We start from the raw sequence: 11,175 nt of genomic DNA on the forward strand, positions 1-11,175 counted from the left end.
ACCCTCATCAAAAGGTTGGTGGGTGAAAAATATGATGCAACTGGCAGCCTAAGGGAGCACATTATGAAGAAATGTCACATGGCTGCCAAGCTTAAGTCAATGGAGATGGAAATCTCTGATGGTTTTCTTGTCCATTTCATTATGTCATCACTGCCCCAGGAGTTCTCTCCATTTGTGATCAACTACAACTCTATGAAAATAAAGTGGGGTATTGATGAGTTGATTGCCATGTGTGTGCAAGAAGAAGAAAGGCTTAAGGCAGAAAGGATTGATCATGCTAATTAATTCAAGCATTCTGAAAAGAAAAGGTATAAGAAATTTAAGAAGGAATACTTGAAGCCTAAGCCTGGTCAATTCAAAGAAAAGGGGCAATCTTCTAAGCAAGGCCAGCAGAACAAGCCAGCAGGTGGCTCCAATGCAGAAGAAAAAGGAAAAGATCCCGAAGGATGCCACTTTTGTGGAAAAAGTGGACACCGTCAGAGGGACTGCATTGGCTTTATGAGATGGCTCAATAAGAAAGGTACTGATGTTATAACTTTTGTTGATGAATCCCTTTATATTGATTATGCCACCGACTCTTGGTGGATTGACTCAGGTGCAACAATTCACGTTGCAAACTCTTTACAGGGATTCGCTACGAGGAGGACCCTAAGAAGAGGGGAAAGAAGAATTAGAGTTGCTAATGGAGTTGAAGCAGAAGTCAAGGCCATTGGAGACTTCACTCTTACTCTTCATACTGGCTTTAGACTTTAGCTAAATGATGTTCTTTATGTACCCTCTATGAAAAGAAACTTAGTTTCTGTTTCATCCTTAGCTAAATGATCATTGTACTTTTGGAGACCATAGATGTATAATTATGTATGACAATAAAGAGGTTGGTCTCGCCGTTAGACGGGAACAACTTATAAAATATCTTTATGTGATGCCACTTATCATGTTGATTCCACCTCAAATTCAAACGTCAGTACCAAACGAAAATATAATGATAATGAGACTTCTTCGAAATTATGGCACTACCGTTTATGCCATATTTCGAGGGGGAGAATTGAGCATCTCATTAAAGAAGATATCCTCCATCCTTTGGATTTCTTGGATGCAAATGTTGAATATTGCATTGATTGCATCAAAGGAAAATATGCAAAGAAAATCAAGAAAGGTGCAAGCCGAAGCACGGGAGTTTTGGAAATAATCCACACAGATATTTGTGGTCCTTTTAATGTAAAATCAGTGGATGGTTTTGATTCTTTCATCACATTCACTGATGACTACTCCCGCTATGGATATATTTATCCAATTAAAGAAAGATCTGAGGCATTAGACAAGTTCAAAATTTTCAAAGCAGAAGTTGAGAATCAACATGATCAGAAGATCAAAATTGTAAGGTCTGATCGTGGTGGAGAATACTACGGAAGGCATACACCTTATGGCCAAACTCCGGGACCTTTTGCAAGGTTTTTGGAAGAAAATGGCATAAAAGCCCAGTACTCTGCACCGGGTGAACCACAGCAAAATGGAGTAGCTGAAAGGCGTAATCGCACTCTAATGAATATGGTACGAAGTATGATGAGTCACTCCATTTTGCCTGTGAATTTATGGACGGAAGCTCTAAAGACAGCTGCACACATTCTTAATAGAGTTCCCAGCAAATCAGTTCCTAAGACACCTTTTGAATTATGGACTGGGAAGAAACCAACTCTAAATTATTTACATGTGTGGGGCTGCCCTGCTGAAGCTCGAGTTTTCAATCCAAATATGGGAAAATTAGACCCCAAGACAATCAGTTGTCATTTTATTAGTTATCTTGATAAGTCAAAGGCATATCGATTTTATTGCTCGAATCAGTTTACTAAGTTTGTTGAAACAAGACAAGATGTGTTCTTGGAAGATGAAGTGATCAGGGGGAGCATGACTCCCAGGGAAATTGATTTAGAAGAAAAACAGGAATATGTTCCAATGCCCATAACTCAAGATCCTATTTTCCCTGTGCATGCTGATGTTGCACCTCAAGTCCAAAGGACTATTGATACAACACCTGTTGAAACTCCTGCAACCACTTCAAGTATTGCACCTAATGATGAGTCTAATGAGGATATTCAACAGCCTCCAGTTGTGATGAATGAGCAAAATAATGAGCAATCACTAAGAAGGTCACAACGAGAAAGAAGATCAGCTATTCCTAGTGATTATGTCACTTATATGAGTGAAGATATGAATGAGCTAATGTTGGACGATGATCCCACATCATTTAAAGAGGCCATGAATAATGAGCATTCATCTGAATGGTTTGATGCTATGAAAGATGAAATGAAATCCATGAATGCTAATGAAGTATGGGACTTAGTAGAAATCCCTAAAGGAGCCAAAACAGTAGGCTGCAAATGGGTCTACAAGACTAAATGTGACTCCAAGGGTAATATCGAATGGTTCAAAGCAAGACTCGTGGCAAAAGGTTTTACACAGAGAGAAAGCATTGATTACAATGAAACCTTCTCCCCTGTTTCTTCTGAAGACTCGTTCAGAATTGTTATGGCACTTGTGGCTCATTATGATTTGGAGTTGCATCAAATGGATGTTAAAACCGCATTCCTGAATGGTGATTTATATGAAAATGTATACATGGCACAACCTGAGGGTTTTGTTGTGGAAGGAAAGGAACATTTGGGATGTAAATTGAAGAAATCCATTTATGGGCTGAAACAAGCGTCAAGACAATGGTACCTTAAGTTTGATCAAATTATCAGAGAATTTGGTTTTGAAGAGAATAAAAGGGATAACTGCATTTATGCTAAGTTCAGGGGGAGTAAATTCATCTTTTTGATATTATATGTGGATGATATACTCATGGCCAGTAGTGATAAGAATCTACTGCTGGAAACAAAGAGGTTCCTTACCTCTAAGTTTGAGATGAAAGATCTCGGTAAAGTCACTTATGTTCTGGGCATAGAAATTCACCGAAATAGATCCAAAGGGATCTTGGGGCTATCTCAGAAGACATATATAGAAAAGATGCTAAAAAAGTACAATATGCATAAGTGTTCAGTCTCGCCTGCTCCTATAGTTAAGGGCGATAAGTTTGGAAAATTCCAATGTCCAAAAAATGAGTATGAAGCTGCGCAGATGAAGTCAATACCATATGCTTCGGCTGTCGGAAGCATAATGTATGCACAAGTGTGTACTCGCCCTGATTTGGCATTCGTGACCGGGATGCTTGGCAGATTTAGTCAAATCCAGGACCAGAACACTAGAAGTTAGCCAAAAAGACCTTTCGCTATTTACAAGGCACTAAAGATCTCATGCTCACATATAAGAAGTCTGATAACCTTGAAGTCATAGGTTAATCAGACGCTGATTTTGCGGGATGTGTTGACACTAAGAAATCCACGTCAGGTTATATCTTCACACTCGCAGGAGGAGCTATATCGTGGAAAAGCTCCAAACAAAGTATTACTGCATCGTCGACAATGCATGCTGAATATGTGGCATGTTATGAAGCTACCGGGCAGGCAGTATGGCTGAAGAACTTTATCCCGGGACTTAGAGTGGTTGACAGCATTTCAAAGCCACTCACATTATACTGCGATAATCAACCAGCAGTAATCTATTCGAGTATCAACAAGTCAATGAGTGGTGCCAAGCACATTGACATTAAGTACCATGTTGTGAAAGAAAGGATCCAGGATCAGACAATAAGTATTAAAGTATATAAACACTAAGTATATGTTGGCGGATCCACTCACAAAGGGCCTACCACCCAGTGTATTCAAAGATCACGTTACCGGTATGGGTTTGGTAGATAAGCCCTTGATCCTGGATTAGTTGGGACCAATGTGACATCGTCTCCCCATAATCCTAATGTGGACTTTCTCTGAGATCGTTCAGGAACCATAGTCACTTAGTTTAGTAGTACTTAATTGACTATTGTAACTTAGTGTCTTGGTGTACTGTCTGTCAAACAGTGAGTCTGTAAGTTTGTATAAGTCTGATGTAATAAGTTCATGGATCTCCTAAGTTAAAGAAGTTTGTTTCGAAATAAAGTGGTATGTTATAGTCACTGGGTTCAGTGGTGCTTTTGTTAACCATTGTAATCTTTTGTCTTGATATACTATTTCATTGATAAATAAACTTATAAGTTTAAGCCCTTACGATCAAGGGGGAGAATGTTGGGATGATGATTTGTGAGCTTAAACAGTAAGCTCATTAAATGAATGAATAGTAAAGTGATAAGATGAATTAATGAAAGAAGAACAAAGAACGGGAACGTTCCCGTTCCATCCTGATCAGGGACGGCAACCGACCCAAACGATGGCGGTTCCCCCCGGTGTGCAACGGGTATAAATAACGGGGTAAGAACCCCGTTAAAGGGACTGATCACCTTCCCGTCGCCAACACCGGGGAGCAAAAAAAACCCGACACACACACACACACTAAAAACATACACACAGAGGCAAGTGATGGGAGGTCCTAGTGACCAAGGTATGTGCATCTCATGCCATTCTTGTGGTTCCTTTTGATCTAGAGATCCTAGAATATCTAACAGGATGTACTTCCTATCATCTACTACTCCATGAGTTTGGTGCCTTGTTCGTGTGAGAAAGTTTTGCCAAATAGTTTTGCCAAATGGTCTAGGCATGGATCATACGTACGGCCGTACAGATCGTTTTTTTTAATGAATCGGTAGGAGAGCTGCCCCGCTATATTAAAAAAAAATGGACAGATCGTTACAGAGAAAAGCACGGTGAGGATATGGGTGCCATGCCATTATTGGAATTAATATATATGCTGTTCACCATTCACATGAGAATGGATTTAACAGCAACTAATAAGCAGCCACACCTTCATGTGGTGTGTGGCCACGCAATGACGATCCAGACATTATCTGACAAAACAAGAGGCAAAATGATGCCAACAACAAAGCTGAACACACAGACACAGTTGACGAGCCAAGACAAGACAATTAGTAGACACCAACCGCAAGGCTCAACTCCGGTAAGAAGCACACGGATCTTCAGACACAGAACAGCAGCTGAAACAGCAAGGCTGACACTGACAGTAAGTCCGCTGATCGAAGATCTTCCATCAAGCTCAACTCTCTGTCTCTCTCCTTCCTAGGTCGGGGCTTCCTTTCTGCAAGCAAGGTCCTTGGTCTTGCTCTTGCACTGTTGGTTCGGGTGGCCAGGCAGAAGCCCCTTTGAGGCCTTGACAGCCGCGAACCAAGACCTCACCGTCGACGGGAACCACACGTCGCATCCAGGCCCCATACTCCCACCGCCTCAGGCTGCCGTACTTCCTCCCGCACGGTCCAGGGCCAGCAGCAGCGGCTTCTCGCCTCGCCACGGCGACGAGGCGCGCGGCGGCAAGCAAGAAACCGCCCAGCGACCCTGCCGGCCGGTACGTCCAGCCGCCCCCTGCCGCGACGAAACGGGTGCGTGCGGCAATGCGGGTACGAGCCGTGCGCGGAGGAGCAGGGCGCCGCCGTCGTGCCGTGCCGGCCGGACTGGCCGTTCGCGCTCAGCAGAAGGCTGGACAGGAGCCGGACGGCCGGACGCGCGTGACGCGATCGGCCGCGCCGCGGCAGCCCGCAAGCCAACGTCGTCCACGACGGGGCGCCTCTAGCGATGCAACTACGAAGAGAGCAAGGAAATCGGCCGGCCGTGCGCGGAGGATGACTCCGCGGGCGTCGCCGTGCCGTTGCCGCCAGCGTGCGCCGGGCCCCGCCGGCGTCCCCGACCGGCCAGGGGGCGGACGGCATTCCATTCACCGTCCGGGGGGACGGTGTTTCATTTCCCTTCCGGGCTGGATTGATTTTAAGCCGTCCGATGGGATCTCTGCGGTTGAGAATCAGAGGATCCTGCAGCCCGGCGCGTTGGGTTGGGCTGCGCCAAGTGACGGCCCAGTTCCCTCAGGCCTCGGCCCATTTACCTCGCTGAGGCCCGAAGCCTCCTGCCATGCAGCGTTGCCTCCGCGACCGCCCTGGGCCGCGGCCGGCGCTCGCCGTCAAGGCGAGGATGAGCTCGTGGCAAGGAGGAAGGCATCCGGCAACGCAACGCCGCCTTGAGCATCCTCAGTACCGGAAAGGATATATATCGCCCGCGCTATAAATTACAGAACCATCGCAAAGATTTCGATGTGGATTGATAGCGTAAATTCAACCTATTATCTCTTTTCATCTGCTGCTGCGCAGCCCAAGATAAGATTAGACTATGAACCTAAGCGTGGAAGCCTACTACAACTCGTAGAAGACTGAGTGTGGTAGGCTGCTACAATATGTGAAAGACTATAAGGCTGCTGCTACTTGTGGAAGGCTATAAACCTGCTGCTCCTTGATTGCAGCAACCAGACCTTATTGTTTTCCCATTTTGATTTCTTTTTTGCTTTTTCTTCTTCGGATGCTAGTTTCGTTTTCTCCCTCTATTTTCTCTTTCATTGCACTTTCTGTTCTTTCAATTCTTACAAAAAATTTTAGTCTTATTTTGTTTTGCTATTTATTTTTCTCCTCTTATTTACTTATTTATTTCTTCTTCTATTTCTAAGTAGCTGTTTTCTATATTTTATAAAACATAACATTCTTTCTTCGTTTTCTATATCTAAATAAATTCATAATTGACTCTCTAGAAAAGAAGCGTGCCTCACTTGTTCTTTTTTTCATTCTCCATGTTTTCTTTTTCATTCTTTTTCCTTCCATATTTTTTCTTTCATTTTTCCATATGTTATTTTTTTCTTTTTAACATATTTTTTCTTCTTTCTTCTTTTTTCGCCCTTTTGTATTTAATTTTTCCCCTTAAATTTTTACATAGACTTCTTCCACCAATAAGAATAAACTGTTCATTTTATAGATTAAACTGTTCCGTGATGTTGACTCATTTGTTCGCTTTGTAGATGAAATTGTTCCGTGATATTGACTCATTTGTTCGTGATATTCATTTTTCATATCTGTCCTATAATCAAATGTCCGCGATGTATAATATTTTGTTCGTTGTACATCATTATGTGTTCATTATATTTATTGTTTTTTGTTTGTAAAAGTAACTATTTGTTCACAGCATCATAAGTTGATTATTTAGTTCTGAAGATCTTGTCAAAGAAAGATAACGGTACAATTCAAATTTATGACAAGAAAAATAATAGTGCCATCCAAATTTAATTTGGATGCACGGTCTAATAGTTATAACTTTTTAGCTTTAAATTTGCATGCGCAGAACCTCTCTCCTATTTTAGGAGACAACATGCATGCACCGAATTGTTTATTCCTGATGTTCAGCATTGTATTATTATTTGTTCATGAGGTTTAATGTTTTGTTGGCAAACAGATATGTATTTGTTCACAGTAGTCCATATGTTCGAGCTTTATCAAAAGAATGATTAAAAAATAAAATTCTCCAAATATAGTCAAGTGTGGTCATGTTTTGAAGATCTTGACGCAAAAAATACGATGCTGAAATCAAAATTTAATTAGCATATTTCCTCTGATATTTATGGATTTCTTTTGTTTCAAACAAGTTTGCATGTGGATGATGTCAGCGTTTTGTCTTATCTGCATGTGTACATATATTTTCCCTCTCCGCAAACAGTCGCTAAAATATGGCCCATCGCTGTCCTCCTCTCCTACTCCTCGTCCAGCTCGGGCACCTCGCCGGCCACGGGTTGCTCCGTGTAGTGCCAAAGGATATGGTGCTGGCCGTCCTCGTTGTAGACGACCCGGCTCCTGCTCCTTCTCCCCTGATCCTGCTCCTGGTCCTGCTGCTCGTCCTCCTCCTCCGTGGGCAGCTGGTGGCGGCAGAGAGGGCAGACGGCGTTCCGGCGGAGCCACTCGAAGATGCAGCGCTGGTGGAAGGTGTGGGAGCAAGGCATGACCCTGAGGCTGAGGGTCGTTGGCTCCGCCGCCGCCGGACCCTGGTGGGCTTGGAGATCCTGGAGGCAGATGGCGCAGCAGTCGGAGCTGCCCGTGGGCGGCGCTGTCACCTCCCGCAGGCCCAAGATGGCCTTGCTGGAGGCAGGGGCGCGGGCGCGCTTGTTGGTGGTGAGACTGGAACCGGGAGCGGCGGCGGCATGGGCTTGGGGAGGCGATGAGCTCGACGCCGGCCGGAAAACAGATGGAATGAGGTGCTCGTCGTCGTCAGGTGTTGCCGCCGCGGGTGCACTCCGCTGAAAGTGCCGCATCCTGGCGGTGTAGGTCCGGCCACCAAGGACAAACGTGGCCTGTTCAAACACAAACGCCGGCGACTCTCCTCCTCCTCCTCCTTGGGCTTCCGATTCCCCAATCTCCCAGGCTTCTTCCATCGGCATCGGAGGGAGGGAGATCTGGAACCCAAGAGAAACAGGAATTGAAGACAGAGACGATGGATGGATGGATCGAGTGGTTCCGTAGATTGTAGGCAGCGATTGGATTGCTAGCACAGATCAGATGGCGATTCTGTTGGGGGAATAGGAGGAGGCGGGGAGGGCTGATGGGGAGCGGCAGCTAGCAGCGCTCCCTGATCGCAAGAGAAGGGCGAACCAATTCCGACTGACCAAGCCGATACAAGCACCGAGGCGGCGCGTCCATCCGTTGACCAAGCCGGATACCGGGCTCCGAGTCGGATTCACTGGCGGCGTGTTCGCTCAATTTCCCATCAGTTCCTGAATCCCCCTTCGATCGGCTCCTCTGCTTCCACTTCGCGGGCGCTTCTGGCCGGGTGCGTCTCCCTGCGGCCTCGATCCATGGCCATACCTGTCGCGCGCGGGCACCTCGCCATGGCGCACGCGGCTCTTCCCGGGCTGCTCCCGACCCCGCCCAAGTGCACGATGCTGCCGCTGCTCCCGGCGCCGCCGTGCGCCGTCATCCTCCCTAACAATTCGCCTGCCAGTGCCAGGCCCAGCCGCGCCGACGCCGCGGGGGGGTGGGACGCGCACAAGACCAAACCAGCCGGCAGCCCGGCGTCGTTGTCGTCGTCGTCGTCGTCCTCAGGTGGCCGCGCGAGCAGCTACATGATCAGCCGCGCGGACTCCGATGAGAGGTGGGACGCGCACAAGAAGCCTGCGAGCCCAGCATCATCGTCGACGGCGTCGTCGTCCTCGGCGATCAGCAACAAGACGAAGACGTGCCGCGTCAGCAGGCGCCCCAACGGCTAAAGGTCGTCGTCGTCCGCCGAGCGCTGGGACGCGCAGAAGAAGCCTCTGGCGCTGCCGCAGCCGCTGGCCGACGAGCTCGACGACGGCGAGAGCAGCACCGGGGAGCAACGACGTGGAGTCGTCGTTTATGCCACGGCATCTGCCGCCGCCGCGGTCATTCTACGCTGGACCGGGCTTCATCACCTCGCCGGAGTCGAGCATGCTTCCCAAACCATCGTTCATGATCCGTGTTGCCTAGCAACCGTTAGCAGCAAATTATATTAGTATGTACGTGATGAAGCGTTGAACAAAGCTGATGTAGTGATGATGCTAGAATCAGAAAGTTTTACTGCAGCTTGTACTCGCCTGTAAAGCCGATCGATGCTTGTATATGTTTGTTTCGGTAATGGAAAGAATTGGTAAACCATGATCACCGAAAATTGTAGTTTTTTCTTTCTGTAAACAATGAACCTGCAGCGTTCTTGCCGGCACTGATCATGGGCTAAGCTAATGGCTGTTTCTTTGGAAAAAAAAAATCACCACGTGTCGATGCGGTGCAAAATATTTTTAAAAAACGAAAATATCTTTTTTTAAAAGAAAAAAGGAACTGGTAGAAGAGCTCCTTTGATTTGTACTTGCCTTTTTTTTAGATTGATTTGTACTTGCCTGCTGGAATGGAAACATTGACACTGGATCACGATGAGTGTTGACGGAGCAATGCTCACGTATCACACACACAAGTCCATCTGTAGGTGGGCCGGGCCGCACACTGGTAGCATATTGCGCAAATTCCATTTTGGATGGGCATGGTGCCTCCATTTGAGCAACCTTTTTCTTTTCTTTTTTAGAACAAGAATTTGAGCAACTTTGGATCTATGCGGCATGACGCAGAGGAGCATTCCAACGGAAGGCTTTGCATTGCCTGATGGACATGCACACAAAGTCACAAACCTAGACAGTCAGCGATTGACAATGAGGTCAACTTCCCTAGTTAGCGTCAAAGTTCGGCCATTTCTCTCTGGTTTAAATCACAGTCGAAGGCGGCATTGACTTTTCTACTAACAGAAGAACATGTAGAGAAAACTACCAAGGTGGCAAAATTAAGAAAAGAAAAAAAACTTTGGTGAAAACTGCTTATTCCCAAGAGGGGAACCGAAAACTCTCTAGTAAACGACCTGCAAACTTGGAGGCTCCACCAACCAAGCTCAAAATAAAAAAAGAGGCTGCATGGACATGTAGGTTTGTAGCTAGCTGGCCAAATTAACAAAACATTAACTGGTATCGTGCCATCACATAGTCCTGGTGTTGTTCTGATCCAACAGAAGAAGCTCAGGGATAAAAAAATAATGAATACACTGGTTGGTTTGCTGGAACAGCAAAGGAGGCTTATTCTATATGGCAACTTGGCATCTTCCTCCTTCAGCAAAGAAACTGTAGCTGTTCCTTTATCCTCTTGTGCCTTAACAGAGCTCCTCGGAGTATAATCTCTTTTAGTGTAACGTTGACATCCTCGAGTTTTTGTAAGATAGTATTAGTAGTAGTATTACACAAAAATGGAGTTTAAAACAACTAAAAAAGTACAATGCAAGAATTGGTATGCCAAACTTCTGAAAAAAACCGCCATTAAATCTTGAACATGGCAGGCAGAGTTCTATCGAAGTTATCAATTATAAACAAACATTCTCAGATACAGGCCAGGGCCAGTGTTGTTCACACACTTTTTAGTTTTTGGCTCCTCACCAACCGGCCTAGTAGGAGCTAGTACTACGGTACGATACGGCAGAATGTTGCCTCGACTTGATTTTCACGCAACGTGCATTGTTTTCTCATGGATTAAATGCATGATGCTTGAATTTAGCTGGCACCAATAGGCCAATTAATGGGAGCAAACCAAATTAGCTAGATAATTCATCAGTAGTTATTGTCGGATGTTGGGTCTGCACTTCAGATGGATATGCATGCCACTTTTAATTTCTGGGACCTGAACATGAGACTTGAGGCATATACTTCTGAAACATATAAATTCAACCAAAAACTCCTCTTGTATTGGGTCCAATCTCTGAGGAGAGCACATGCACATCACGTGGT

The 11,175-nt window shown here is 45.6% G+C and overlaps 2 protein-coding genes across 2 annotated transcripts; one reads left to right on the forward strand and one right to left on the reverse strand.

Moving 5' to 3' along the window:
• Positions 1-7,602: 7,602 nt before the first annotated feature.
• LOC120646516 (E3 ubiquitin-protein ligase SDIR1-like) lies at positions 7,603-8,283 on the reverse strand. Its single transcript, XM_039923065.1, has one exon. The coding sequence runs from the start codon at positions 8,281-8,283 to the stop codon at positions 7,603-7,605; it is 681 nt and encodes a 226-aa protein (XP_039778999.1).
• A 414-nt stretch (positions 8,284-8,697) lies between these two features.
• LOC120646518 (putative protein TPRXL) lies at positions 8,698-9,346 on the forward strand. The gene is made up of 2 exons (XM_039923066.1): positions 8,698-9,077; positions 9,169-9,346. The coding sequence occupies exons 1-2, from the start codon at positions 8,698-8,700 to the stop codon at positions 9,344-9,346; spliced, it is 558 nt and encodes a 185-aa protein (XP_039779000.1).
• The last annotated feature ends 1,829 nt before the right edge of the window (positions 9,347-11,175 follow it).

The sequence above is a fragment of the Panicum virgatum genome, chromosome 8K (genome assembly GCF_016808335.1).
Source record: "Panicum virgatum strain AP13 chromosome 8K, P.virgatum_v5, whole genome shotgun sequence".
Taxonomy (NCBI): Eukaryota; Viridiplantae; Streptophyta; class Magnoliopsida; order Poales; family Poaceae; genus Panicum; species Panicum virgatum.

Excerpts from the sequence above, each read along its gene's own strand:
- LOC120646516 (XM_039923065.1), bottom strand. The coding sequence starts at position 8,283 with ATGCCGATGGAAGAAGCCTGGGAGATTGGGGAATCGGAAGCCCAAGGA.
- LOC120646518 (XM_039923066.1), top strand. The coding sequence starts at position 8,698 with ATGGCCATACCTGTCGCGCGCGGGCACCTCGCCATGGCGCACGCGGCT. Across the intron at positions 9,078-9,168 it reads ATCAGCAACAAGACGAAGAC|CCGCTGGCCGACGAGCTCGA; the intron begins GTGCCGCGTCAG and ends GCGCTGCCGCAG.